Here is a 15092-nt window from a genome sequence, read left to right as displayed (position 1 = left end):
GACATCTGTCTCCTTCTACCCATAAACCCTTGTGTTTGAGGTCGTTTCCGGTAGTTGGTTCGGATTACATTTGCACTCGTAACAAACTGACTGACTCACGTGTTTAAGACCTCAGTTTAAATGTCACTGCTTTTACCTGAACAGAAGCAGAAATTTCAGGGTGCGTTTAAAGCCAGCATGATCTGACAGATATATCAACAGGTTATCGGCTGTTATTGGCTTTTTACAGATATACCAGCTAATTTTTTGCGATAATATAAAGCAATGCATGTTTTGTAGGCTGCATTTTATGTATACGTGACCTTAAGGTTGTTTGTTTTTTAGATGTTTTTATTTATTGGCATTATTAATAATTGGTCACCTTAGACAAGTATATTGTTCTGCTGTAACATATCTCATAACTAAAAACTGAATTTGAGCTTGTATAAGTCTTTATTGCAATTAATTATTAGCCAAATTTGAGGGATGTTTGCCAAAATGTTTTTTTGGGAAAGAAAAACAGATTGAATGTAAGATATTGGGTGTTACATATAGAATAAAAATTGATGTTTTATGAAACGCTAGATTACTTAACTCATCTATAATCAAAGATTCAATTAGCTTTAGGAAAATAAGAGCGTTATACTGACATCAAGTTGTTTATGAAGCTGCAGTACATATTAGACAAATCAAACAGTTATTCTATACAACAATCTAAAGCATACAAAACAACTATCTAAACTCTTAAAACCCTTAAAAAATACAATTACATTAACACAATGTGTGTAATGCCCAAGAAAATCTGAAATTTTTGTTGAATAATGTACTTGACCACTCGTCAATATGTATGATCGTTTTTTTGCAGTGTGAGTGCCCACAAACCACAGAGATCGATAAAATAGAAAAGCAGAAGTACCATTAAGTGTTATTCTCTGGTTTAGGTTTTACTTTTACCTTGCGATGCAGCTGGGTTCACGAGATCATGCAAGAATCCATCAATCATGTCAAACTTCAAGTTATGCGCTTGTGTCCAAACCACCGGTGGTTCAGACCAATCAGCATTATCCTAATAGCAAGAATCCTATTAGGATTCTTGTGCAATCTCGTGAATCTAGACAGTGATAGACAATGATGGACAGATGTTTCATCCAATCACCTGCCAAGTATTTTTTTGATAGTGCCTGCCCTTTGCCGAACAGTTTCCAGTTTGTGTAACAAACCATCTGGCGTGTCAGGTTAGTTTTATTTATCTAAATCATAAAATAAGATGACTTCACAAAGAAAGAAGTAGGAAAACACACCCAATCTCCATTTATGGTGCCTATGAAAAGGAATTGCTTTCCCATTTTTTCATTTTTCATGTTGAATGTAATAGTTGAACGATGGGTGATACACACACACACAGTTCCTATTCAGTTGCTTCTAAATGGGGTTAATACAAAACAAATAAACGAGAAGTTAAGTAACCTTGGCGGATCCCGTTCTCATGAGTCACTTTAGTTTATTCAATGCGAGCCTGTATGATGTCATGTGATCCTGACGGGTGTTTATAGGTCAGGAGTGCAAAGTCAAAAGTCCAGACCCGTTTTTCAGCCTTCGTCTTACCTTTGTCACCTTCCTTTGGCCCTTCACAGGCACAGAGGCCAGCTGTGAGAATGAAGGAGAGGTCCTCCACATCCCCAACATCACCGACAACCCCTGCATCACCTGCGTCTGTCTGGTAAGAACGACTACCTTCTCTTTCTTCACCTCTCCTTCAAATATGTTGCAGAGTCAGGCGTTTGTCTCGTGATGTTAAGTTATCGGCCAAGTTGAATTGACTCACCGCCCGCCCTGTTTGTTCTCAGCACCTTGACGTGTAATATGCTGCCTCAGGTTGATAGGATAAAATGACCTCTTTAAGCACTGATAGTGATATTTGTAAAGCTGATTATTGAGCTTTGTGTGATGTTTCTTATCGGTAGGTTGTGAAAGATTTGTAAGACTAGGACAGGACTTTGTAATGCAAGTTTTTTGCGGGTTTTGTGGAAAAAAAACACAGGAATGTCTGGTGAGACGAGAAGTGTGGATCGCTTGATTGAAGGCAAAATTTTGGAATTAAATCACTTCTGTGAGCAGTTTTGTTAATGTATTTACAAAAAGTTTTTCAGCAAAACATTAAGTAGACATTGTGCTTCAATATCAAGTGTCAATACGATACAACCCCATTAGCACCAGCATAAGCACTGGCTATTCTTCCTGGTTCCCACCACACATACAGTCATACATACACACTGTAACCACATAAACACAACAACCAAACCAGCTCATCTCATAGGATTAACAGTCACATATATACAGAAGAGAAACAAAATTGTCATCCTTTCAACAGGACATTAAAGCCAACACACAAAATTATAAATCAATTCCTCAAGAATTACTAGCAAAACTCACAATTTTTCATACAAATAGTCATTCTTAATAAACATAAATCCTTTCCGCAATTTTGGATTTTTTTTAGATGCATGCAGAAAACATTAAGTGGCACATGAAGTCAGGATGGTAAGTGATTTGCAAGTTCAGGAAAGCACTTTGTAACGCCAACTCTTTACTGTTTTCTGAGGATTTACAACAAACTTGCAGTGAAACATGAAGTGAGGATTGTTTGTTTTAACAGACATGCCTGTCGTCATGCTGTCTTGGCTCGACCCGGCTGTTAAATCCAGTCTACAAAACGTTAGGGGACGACTCTTTCCTGGAACATGTGCTCTTTGACCCCTGACCCTCCTCCCTCCCCCCCCTTACAGCTGTGGAGGTCTTTGTTTTAGGGGATGAGAATGGACCAACAAGGCTTTTCCGTGTCACTGCCTCGACATTGGTGAAAGAGAGGTTTTTAAAAGAGGGCGTCACATGACCAGAGTTTACACTCCAGGAAGCACACGGGTGTGAACTTGAGGGCTGCATGTTCCCTTTTACACAGCCTGTTCAAAGTGGGAATGTTGCACTGTTATTCTGCCTCGCCATTCTATGTAAAAGGTACAAACACAGAATGGTGGCGCATTGCTGTTCCGCCATTAAGCAGGCAGTGGAGGCAGTCACATTTCTGGATCGACATCTGCGTAAAAGGGAAAGCCGATATGGTGATGCTGTTGTGTTAAACTTCACACCTCTGATTCTGGAACGCCGGCGTGCTATCTAAAATCACACATGGGTACGGCATTATGCCAACTTTGTTTGGTTCAATGTAAAAAAGCAAAGCCGGCATAATGATGGGTCTTCTTTACAGCAATATTGCAGGATCACTGCATAAAAGGGGCTTATGTGTGTGTGTGTGTGTGTTATTACATTATATCTAGTTTGGTTAATCCATACAAAGATCTAAGCGTTTAAAGCAGCATGTTGTGGTTTTAGCCGGACCTTTTCTTGGCGGGATGCATTGACTTCCTGGAGTCTTGTTGTCACTGTAAGGTTGCCAGGCGGCCAGTGGAGACCCCTTTGGCTGATATGAAAGTGATATCAATCTTCTCATGTCACTCTCAGCAAGAAAGTGAATAAACGTACTTCCCAAAATGTTACTTCAAAGGTTCAGTATGCTTGAAACAAACTATTGGTTGTATGACATATTGAGAGTGCCTCCCCGGTCTCTCTGTAAAGGATTTCTGTGTCAGTTGTGTGCCTTTGTTGCCTTGTCAGGATGAAGCGTACAAATGGGGATAACAACACACATTTTGTACAGTCTGTCCTCAGAGACATTCACAGTGTTGCACTTGGTTGTTCACATAAAAAGTGACGGATATGAATGTGTGAAACCTGAAAAAAGAGAAAACAGACATCAAGAGTGAAACAGTGCCTACTTCCTCACCTCTAAACGCCTGGCCAATCGCTGAGTGGAGTTGGCATGATTGTCGTATTGTTTGTTTCGGAAAGTTACAAAGATCACAGGATGCAGTCTCCCGATTCTGACATCGGCCGTTGGATGATTCTGCACCTCACCATTTACGTCCAGTGCTAATGCAGGAATTAGTGTCCCCTTTATGTAGTGAAGTGGGAAATAAGGGTGCGGAGGTCGGGTCAGATGGGTGTGTAGTACGTCTAACAGACCTGCATGAACCATTTCATAGTTTTCATGGGCACTTATTGCAGAAAACAAGAATGTTAAAAACTTTTTCATGTAAAAAAAAAGTGTTTTCATTGAATGTCATCCAGGGTTTTGTATAATCATCCAATATTCACTTGTTGATATATGAGCTAAAACGCATATAAGAAAATAATGGAACTGGTGAAGGAATATCACGGCCGTTATTTGCTTCCTCCTCGTCCATTATTTTCTTATAATGGGGCTCTTTGTCCCCTTACCTTACATAAAACATATACATCTGGTGTTCATGACAAGTACTTTTGAACTTTCTATATCTGAACCATAGCTCCTGATTGAAAGGTTCCTTTGGCTCCTGATTGGCTGCTCTAAGGCTCCCCTCGGCCTGCAGGCTGACTGATCCGTCCTCTGTGTTATCAGGCAGACATCAGCCAAAGCCCTGCTGAATGCTATCAGTCATCAGCAGGCAATGGCCAGCCTTTCATCTCTACTTTAACCCCCACTACACACACACACACACACACACACACACACAAACACACACACCACCTCCACCCTGCATACTCACATTCATAAACTTACATACATTCAGGGCAAAATCTTTATTGAATTTGGCTCCTGTTTATCTCCGGAAAACATTTTTAACCCCAGATACATGGCTTTTTTTCTTCTTTTTTTTTGTGCTCCGTAGCACAAACTCATATCAGTTAGATAATAGCTCTGATTGGTCAGCACATTTGTCTCTTAAAATTTTAAGTTTAAATATTCTTTCTTCTTCTTTTAAAGAACACTAAATCCAGAGATGTTTAGAGGCTTCATTGTAGCAGTGAGGTGCAAAGCAAGATTTAAATCAGCACTTCAGAAAATTAATTAAAAGTAATTTATTTGTTGAAGTATGAGAAACGCCCCTAACCCTAACCATAACCCTGACCATAACCCTATTTCTAACAATAACTGTCTTCAAACAGGGGAAAATCTGATCAATAATGCAGAAATCTAAATGAAAATGAAACTTTAAAGAAATAATTTGCACAAGAAGCATCATTTGATGATAATATTATTATTGTTATTATCATTATAACTTTGCATTTACAAATGCTGGCTGATTTGCAGCATCATGGGCAGAATTAGCTTTTTTTTCTGTTTAATCTAAACTCTGGTGAACAGTTTCCTTGTGCTGTGGAATGAAACTTTTTGATACATAACGTCCAGGTTAACATCAGGTTAAACCAGTCTTTTTGTGTAAAAATGGGAATTTCTCAGTGATAATCAGTAAAAACTGAAAACATGCACATAACTCCAATATTTCTCTGTCCTACATTTTTACTTCTGTCACCCCTCAAAAGACGGACTCATGTCGAGAGTCCCATGTCGCTGACTGTCTTTATGGGTTTGGGGAGCCATCAGGGCTCCACTGTCACTCATACAGAGGGCGGGGGGTGGTTGGCTCTCCAGTTGGTCCAGAGTACCTGCTAATGGCTGGAAGGGCTGGAAGACTCACACACACACACACACACACACACACACACACAGTGGAGCCATTGTGTGTGTCTGGGTGAGGCCAAGCGCTGTAATGGGGCCATGAGTGGATGTGGCTGACAGACTGACTGGTCGCCATGACGATCTGTTATCTTGGAAGGAGTCTGTCCATCTCCGTCATGCCCCTTCATCATCCTCGTCTATCTGTCTGCGCATCTCCGTGTCTTTTTCCACTCTCTCATCGGCTCTTCCTCCCCTCACTCACCCTCAGATCGGCTCAGTTTTTCACTCCGTCACTCGTCGTAGTTCAGATTTTTCAACTCGCCTGCTTCGAAGACAAAAATAGCAACGTTATTTTTTTGTTCTCCTCAGCATCATGTGGGAACAAGAGTCTGTTTTAGGTGTAAGGACAGGTGAATTATCAGACATATTTTTATAAGAGCAACTTTTGCTAGAGTGATAGTTCAGCTTGTTCTGCTCAAACTTAAAGTTTGCTGATTAAAAGAAAATGTTTAGCAGCAATCCAGACGTCCCAGATAGTCTTCATACTGCAGGTGAGTGATGACTCCACCTGAGATTTAACACTCAATCATTGTGTCAGTGCAGGACTTTGAACATAATTTTCAAAAATTTTCCTCCGCAACACAGAGATAAAGCAGCGACATTACAAGCAAGTAAAAAGTTATGATGTTGTTAAACACAGAACCTGCTGACGACAGTGTAAGTGAACCAATCAGAGGAGACTTTGAAGGTTCATGTGCTGATGGGAAAAACAAGTTGTTCTATCAGATAATCAAACCCAAGACACCAATATTAAGAAAACATATTTTTTAAAAACAAGATACTGCAAATTGCTTCTTGTATTAAACAGATATAATAATTACTCGTCAGCAGGAAAATAGATTTTCCGGTTTATAGCATGTCATGAACTCACCAGACAAGCAGACAAACATAACTTTGACAAAATAAAATGAGAGTCAGAACAATAAAATGAGACCCTGCACGTCTTCGCTGTACACGCTGATAAAAAAAAAACATGAGCTCTGTGTATTTTGGCCGTGAGCAGACACCGTACCATGTAGCAGGGAGCCAGCTGCTGGTGGCTAGCGGCTAGGCTAGCAGTTTCTAACAGATTAAAAAGGTATCTTTTGGTGGCCATTTAACAACTGCTTTCACTTTACTATTATCATCACAGCACCACAACCATCCGTGTAATTTTTGCCTGCCTTCAGGGGGTAAATGTTATCTAATAAGGAAGCAGCAATTAGGCGGAAAATCGCCCAATCTGGCAACATCTCTTAGGCGTAAAAGATCCAGTTATTTTTGGCTTGTGTGTCAACTAATCAGGGGCCATCAGGAAAAGCTGAGCATATTACACACATACCGCCGCCGGGTGGATAAAAGTACACCCTTTGGCACACTGACAAAGACTGTAGGCAACACTTTTTAATTAGTTATCGAACATTTCCGTAATTATGTATGATTTATGTGAGAACAACAACTGAAATTTATACACACACATAAAACAAAAATAACAAAAACAATCTTTCATTAAAATATGTATTTCACAATTGGAATTGCAGGAGGGGCAATGCCCCAATGCCCCTAATGGACCACATGTCCCTGATGAGTCACATACAAGAGAAGTTAAATCACACAGACATTTAACTCTAACCATTGTCAAGATGACAAATATGAAAGACATGTTGATGCAAAACTATTCTGGAAATAATTTGAATAAAAAGTTGTGAAGAATTGGGGAACCAAGTCCGATCAGCAGGAGAACAAAGAGATGCAGGAATCTGAAAAGGCGACAAACTTGTCAACTTACTTTATTTCCCAAAGAGGGTTAATAATACAATCAAATAAAATAAAGATGAGTATAATGCAGTCATCTGTGGTTAAATACTCGTCCTTTGAGTTGTTTTAAACACACGTTTCACTCATAAACATACACGTAATCTGCCGCTCTCTTCCTGCTGGGACGTAACACGAGTTTAACAGCACAACAAGCCTCCGTTTCCTTCATCCCTAAACTTTACAAGCTCAGAGGTCAGAGGTCACAGCAGCCTGATATAATCGATCAAACAAACATTCCACATGTGGAAGTCGTGGGCGAAGAGTTTCGCACTCGGTAGCTGCGATCGATCTGAGATAAAAAGGTAAAAGGTCGTTTCCTGTCAGTGTCTCACCTTAAACAGAAGCTGATCAATAGAGGAGAGGCGAGAGAGGTTTACCTGATAACCAACACAGCCCCATTCTCTCCTGTTTTATGGTATTTTTATTACATAACACGGCAAATATCAATCAATTAATGAGCTGTTACATTTAACGCTCATGTTTCACAATAACACAATTTCCTTTAACAACCTTAAAACTGGACTTTTAGAGGCTAACGTACTTTTTAGACTCATTTTTTACTTGTCTTGTCTTCTACTCCGACCAGCAGGGGGCGACGTAACAACTTTGCTTTAGAGTAAACGTACGCAGACGTTGAGCTCTCCTCTCCCAACATTTTTTGGAAACTGGTTCCCATCTTAGTCTCTCTCTCTCTCCACTCGTCTCGTCCCTAAGCTACTGTGGCTCCTGCTCTCTGCCGGGGGGTCATGACCTGTTTGTTTTGGAGGAAGGGTGAAAGGTGAAAGGTCACAGTGGCATGGTTTGGGGGGGGGGGGTTGAGTCCAAGGGCTTAAGTGGGCCTTTAAGTTGAGAGCTCCTCTCCTGTGATGACAGACGCTGACTGATCTCTCTGTCCTTCACCATGACAGAGAAAGAGAAGAGGAGGAGGGGGAGGAGAGGCTTTGAGTTTTGATGAAAGAACTCAAAAACAGAGGAGAAAAATATGTTAATTATAAGTGTAAAATGAAAGGATGATAGTGAGAGAGTAAGGAGTAGTGGTATTTCAACCAGTAAATTGAAATTGGAAAGAAAAAAAAAAGCTACAGAAGAAGAAAAATGGCTGGAAAAAGAGGAAGAGAGAGTGATGGATGAGGAGAAAAAGAAGAGAGGAGCAGAAGATGAGTGATGATGAGGAAGAGTGAGGAAGAAAAAAAAAAACGGATGAGGAGAAATAATGAACACTGTCGCCTCCTAGTGGCAGAGCAGCACAACTGTCACACAAACGAGGACCTTTAATCAATTTTTAAAGGAAGAAAAAATCATCAGATGTTTGATAAAATGTTAAAAACTGTCGTTATAGATTCTCTCAGTCTGTTAATGATCAGTTTGGTCTCAGAATTGATCAATAAAACTATTATTTTTGGGGTTTTTTCCCCCCATAAATATGATAACAATTAAATATTCTGTCTGCCTGTGGTTGTGATGAAACAGTTTTTCAATTTGCAGAAGTTTTTATTATTGTCCTTCACAGTAAACTTGGAAAGATTTAAGAGGTGTTTTCTTCTTTCCGGATCTGGAAACATTTTATAGCTCAATTAAGATTTATCTCTGGTCTCTGGTTATTTAAACCAAGTGAAGCAAAGTCACATGATGGCTTTTATTATCTCTACTTTAGTCATTTAAATTTCAAACATTATTCATGCAAAAAAAAAAAAAAAAAGAAACAAAAAAGACAAAACAGAAAAAAGCGGCTGAGCAGTTACATTTATGTCTTTTTTTTAATAATGAAACTATTGTAGTTGACCTTCAGTAATTAAGTTAGTAAATGATTGAATTGAAGTGAATCCGATTATGTTTTAAACTCTTTGTGTTTCAAGCTTTCACTCTGAAACCTCGTGTCTCGTGTGACGTTCGGAGATTCAACTGTTGGACTTTTTTACGTCACTGAAATCATGAGTCTTCATGCGTAGATGTTGTCATCATCAGGGGAAACCCGCCCCCCCCCCAAAAAAAATTCAATTTACAACTCTGACAACTAAGAGATTAGTAAGGAAAGGATAGTTTTCAATCTCATGTTTAAGTAAAATACCTAAAAAAAAAACCCTGGAGTTAAGAGGTTATAAGATGACTTGTCAAGTGTACAAATGTATTTAGTTTAACGAAGTTAGAGCAGAAAACTCCATACGGCGGCATGTAAACACACACTTTCTCTTTCTCTGACACACACACACACAGACACACTTACTAGCATACCAACGCTTTATCCCACTGTGTGTGTGTGTGTGTGTGTGTGTGTGTGTGTGTGTGTGTCGGGGGGGAGGGGTGGGGGGTGGGGGGGGGTCGTCACCCTCAGCGACAGACAGCCGTCCAGTCGACCAGCCTCGGTGCCGCGGTGGTATGTCGAGTGTTTATAAGGCGTGGTGACCCGTTGTGACCTCTGACCCCCGAGACAAGGAGGGTGAGGGTCACATGTACTAACACCACTTTGTGCTAATGGATAACAGAGAGAGAGAGAGAGAGAGAGAGAGACAGAGACATGACCTTGGAGATTTTTTCGACCACCAGAAACTTTAAAACGTCTATTTCAGTGTTTTTGCTGCAACTAACAGTTATTTTCATTATCGATTAATCTGCTGATTATTTCTTCGATTGATCGTTCCATTCCTCAGAGCCCAGAGTGATGCCATCAATTTGCTTGTTTTTTTTTTCCAAGTAACAGCTTATATGAGGCTTCAGCAGTCTGAGTTCGTCATATCAAGCGTATAGTAACAAAAAGAGGAACTTTGGCACTAAAAAGACTGTAACGTTGAAAGATATCTACTTGATTTGACTCATTTGGACGCTGAAGCTTCATATTAGCTTCAGATAAACTTTTAAATACATTTTTGCACAGAAGGAGGACTGTGGATTTTGTCACCCATCACTTCCATTGTAAGGTCATTATGAAGGGATCTTCTAATGGTCAGTTTGAACAAGAGGAATGATTACAGCAAGAAAAACAGGTTTCAATACACATCTGGGTACCTGACTGTTGTTTTAAGACACACTTGAAAAATTGTGAACATGTCCTTTAAGGCTAGAAACTTTCCTCTTTAGAAAAAAGGATGATTTTGACTGATCACTTGGATTTCTGTAGCACCTGTTACTCAAAAATGCATGTTCACCAGCTCTTTTACTCGCCTGTTTCACATGATCTATTCTTTAGCTCAAACTCTCCTCGGTCTGGATATTTCCCCTCTTTAGGACAGATTTATAAACAGAGGCGAGGGGGCGGTAAAGCCGAGCAGTGTAGAATCTGATTGGAGGAATCACTAATCCACTGAAGCAGCGTCCTCACATCTACCATTCATTCAATCTACCATTATAATGCTTAAAACTGTCTACAAACAAAGAGTCATTCAGCCTACCACTTCACTACTGTATTGCCAGATAAATTTTTCCAGAATATCGACTTTGGCTCAAGTTGACATGAACCCCGATATGGAAAAGTTTCTGGTCGATTTCTGGGTGCAGCTGAATGTCCAAAAAAAAAAAAAAAGATTTAGTTATATATCTATTTTCTTTCCTCTTTCTCTTCTTTTCCCTCTCGCTTGCTTATTTTACTTCCTCTATCCCCTCTTTCCCTTTCTGTCCCTCTATCATGACATCATCTGTCCTCCGTGTGGTTGGGGTTTTAGTTGGAGCGCCGCTGCTATATTAAACCACCCCGATTTATTTTGGCCCTTCCTTTGATCTGTCCTCGTTAGAGCCGCCTGCCGCTAGTGCCACAGGGCCACGGGACCTGCCAGCCTCTACTTTATAAACCCTCACAGTGTGTAAAATGAAACACACACACACACACACACACACACACACACACAGCATGTGGATAAAATCAGCAATAAAAGCTGGGTGTGAAAGTTGAGCGGATTAAACAAGCGGAGATTTGGTTCGGTCCCAGGGTGCAGTTAGTGGTGATGACAGACGCGGAGTGCAGTGTTTTCTGAACGTGACGGGAGGATTGTTGAGTGGGTGTGAAAATTCACAGCTAAACTGTGAAGTCACTTTTTATGTAGAAACTGAAGCTGAGAGCTTTAAACCTGTGATTAAGTCTAATAGCTCTGAGGTGACGTATCAGGTGAAAACTCAACATAAACTGTCGTCTAAGTTTGATTCAAGGCCTTATTAATAATTTCCCCTTAAGTTTTACTTGATATACTGTAGGTTACATAACATTAAATAGCCACAATATTGTATTGGGTGACATATTACTTAATTGTGATCAACACACATCACAATTTTGCCTCCAGGAGCTTTACAATCTGCACAACATACCACACCCTTTATCTTCAGTTAGGACGAGGAAAAACTTCCCCCCAACTGGAGGAATAAAATGGAAGAGCAACAGAGAAGAGGAGGATGGACAGACGTACAATGGTGTGTGTTTAATTTGGCCTGCCGTAGTTTCATAAACTGTGGTAACTAGTCGGGTTTATTCCTCTCGGCTCTGGCAGCGTTGATTGCAATTGAAGAATATGTGACTCAATAGACTAGAATGACTCTTTCATGTGTTTTTAATATCGGACAACAATGGAGCTTTATAGCTGCGAGACATTAGATATACAGGCTGTGGCAACGCGGTTGATACTTGTTAGTACAATAAACGCATTGTTGGTTTTAGCCTCCTTAGAGAAATTGTTGATAATAATACAATTCAGGTAAAATAACACCGGTTTCATCTTTTTTAAAGAGGCGACGCAAAGACATGGAAAAGTACACTAGTGATAAAATCTATCCAATAAAGTATCACTGTTTGCAAAATGCTCCTTCTATCAAATCAAACAGCTGACAGACGGTGTTTTTGACACATTCGCTTCCTGAATTGACACAAGTCCTGTAGCATAGATGAACTGCTTCTGTCTGTATGATATGATGTATTATATGAGGCTACATGTGACTCACTGTGTCACATCTAAACCCAACAACCAGCAGGTAAATATGCCGTTTCATTGTGTCTTTTATGGACCAAACTGATAAAAATAATAATAAATGTACACAGTTTTCTGAATTCTTGTATATAAAACTGTTTGTATAAATCTGTGTGTAACAACAGTGTACAGTAGGTTGTGTAAATATGACACTGACTCTCTCCCTTCCTCTTCCTCCTCTTCATCTCTCCTGCAGGAGGGGAAGGCAGACTGTAAACAGGAGAAATGTCCGCTGGTGTCTGAAGACTGTGCTCTGGTGGTGAAACAGACGGGAGCCTGCTGCGAGAGGTGTAAAGGTACGAAAGACAGACTGATATCTTCTGAGCAAAATGTCACCGACATCACAAAACAGGAAGTGAAAAAGAACATTTTTAGACCATATCTTGTTGTAGAATGTGTTTTTATAAAACTTATATGTCTATATTTCTATGTTGTGGTGTTTTCCCATTGCCTTTAATACAGTCTGAGATAATATGATATCATTTATTTATGGATTACATAAATAAAGTTGAAGTTAAACTTATTTCTAACATGTTTCCAAGATGTTAAAAGACAAACTCAACAAAAACTAAACAATAAAATCCTGAAATCTAAAAATCACATCATGGGAGCCACACCAAAAAAATACAACAAGGACAAGAATGTTATTGAAGATTTCCTTATAAATCTGTCTAAAACTGTTCCATAAATACGTCTTAACGTGACTTCTATGAGCCTCTTTTTGTTTTTAACAACTGGATGTGTCACTTAGTAGATCAATAAATCCCTCAAACAAAGCGAAGAGCCACTAAAAACTGCTCCTGTTTTTTTTTGTCTTTATGAATCCATGTGGTTCTCATGTAGAAATATAAGAACACACACACACACACACACACACACATACACACACACACACACACACACACACACACACACACCTACACCTCAGCAGGGGTGCGGTCCTTTTGTTTTGCGGGTTCGACGTTTTTTTTACGACGCGGCACTTCGTTAGGAGAGGCGGAACGAGCTGGAGTCGGATATGGAAATCCCCTCGTCGCCACGGCGACTCGTGTTAGTTTTCTATTGTGTGGTTCAGCCGCGCTGTGACTGAAATTCAGGGACCCCTCTGTGTCTTTACTTTGGAAAAAAAAACAATCCTTCCTGTCATATGTGTGTTTTCTCACTTCTCATGAACTCATTGCACACAGTTAAACACACAGACTCACAGCCAGACTTGCATCAGTTTATTGGGTACAATTTGCTTTAAAACTGCCTAAATGAAGCGGTTTATACGTGCGAGAGAGAGAGAGAGAGCTGAGTTATACTTGGCTTGAAGTACATAAAAAAAAAACTTTTTAGACTGTAAAAACAAAAAACTTTAGAATCAGGGTTTAAAGACTCTTCTTGAACTCGAGAGAGACTTTTCCTCCATCTTCAAAGTTGGGCTTAAATCATCGACCATAAACCAACACGTCCCCTGCACCGAGGATGGTGATTGTTTCTCCATCTCTCTCTCTCTCCTCATTTCCCGTCATCCTCCTACTGTGTGTTTCTTATAAAGGCGTAAAATGTCCCAAATAATACTCATTTACCAAATGAGCGTGAGGACCAGAGCCAGCAGGAACCCAAAAACAAAAGTTTTACGAGTCCAAACTACCACACTGGAGCTGCATTTTCAATGATATCACTTTGGAGCTTTCGGTCAGTTATTGATTGTTGAGAAACGCAGATGAACCAGAGGAAAGAGGATGTGAGGACTGTGAGTGTATGAACAGGATATCTGTACGTCCTCCTCTGCGGTGATACGGTTAACAGAGGGTTCGGTTTACAGCAGAGGAAAGCAGATCAATGACTGCGATCGGGTTACATCATTGTATGGAAAGTTAAACATTGATCTGAGACCACTTACTGTAAATGGGGATGAAATGAATAGGCTATTCATTTAGTGCAGAGCGGACGGGTCGGTGGGTGTGGAGTTACTGAGCAGCTGTTACATCCAAACAGCCAGACTGCAGAGATTTAGTGTCCAAAAAATAATGTTCATATTCATAGAATCTGGATTTTGCAATGAGGGAGAAGGAGGAGATGTAATTTTAAGGAATTTTAATGAGGTAATTGAACTTTTTTTTGTGGGAAAAAACACGTCAGACACAAATTATTATTCTAAGAAAAGTATTTTTATATGTTTTAAAATATATCTGGAGACGATCCTTAAGGTTTGTAAATGTTTTAGTGATTTGAACTAAGATGAAAACTTGGCTGTTATTAAAAAAGACAAGAAGTAGTTTTCTGTAAATCCAATTTAAATAGACTAATATTTCTTTTCTGAACTGCTGTTAACATAATTTCATCATCAAACTGAAATTAAGAATCTAAACCTCTCTCTGTCTTTCTCTCTCTTAGGTTGCATGTTGGATGGACGCTCCTATAACAGCTCAGTATCCTGGACCAGCTCCACCAAACCCTGCATAACCAGACGCTGTCAGGTGTGTGTGTGTGTGTGTGTGTGTGTGTGTGTGTGTGTGTGTGTGTGTGTGTGTGTGTGTGTGTGTGTCGTCTGGCTGCTCTGACTGTCAGCAGATGAGAGGTGAAGTGACAGTGTTGTTTCAGCTCTGACGTCATGTGGAAACCTCTGACCTTAGATCTGAAAAGAGCTGAAACATGCTGTTGTTAGAGAGGACGGTAGAGATACAGGGAGGGAGGAGGGAGTGGTGTTAGGAAGGAAGGATGGAAGGAAGTAGAGAGGAAAGATAAAACCAAAGAGGCAGAAAAAA

The 15092-nt window shown here is 39.9% G+C and overlaps 1 protein-coding gene across 3 annotated transcripts in view; it reads left to right on the top strand.

Annotated features, from left to right (window-relative positions):
- bmper (BMP binding endothelial regulator) overlaps window positions 1-15092 on the top strand; it is a 39503-nt gene that overhangs the window by 8305 nt on the left and 16106 nt on the right. For all 3 annotated transcript variants that reach the window (XM_042425163.1, XM_042425161.1, XM_042425162.1), the window contains exons 2-4: window positions 1614-1699; window positions 12536-12635; window positions 14722-14804. In XM_042425163.1, the coding sequence (XP_042281097.1) occupies window positions 1614-1699; window positions 12536-12635; window positions 14722-14804 (269 nt within the window). The remainder of the gene's footprint in view (window positions 1-1613; window positions 1700-12535; window positions 12636-14721; window positions 14805-15092) is intronic.

Source organism: Thunnus maccoyii, chromosome 10, assembly GCF_910596095.1.
Source record: "Thunnus maccoyii chromosome 10, fThuMac1.1, whole genome shotgun sequence".
Taxonomy (NCBI): domain Eukaryota; kingdom Metazoa; phylum Chordata; class Actinopteri; order Scombriformes; family Scombridae; genus Thunnus; species Thunnus maccoyii.
This window is presented reverse-complemented; position numbering and strand designations above follow the sequence as displayed.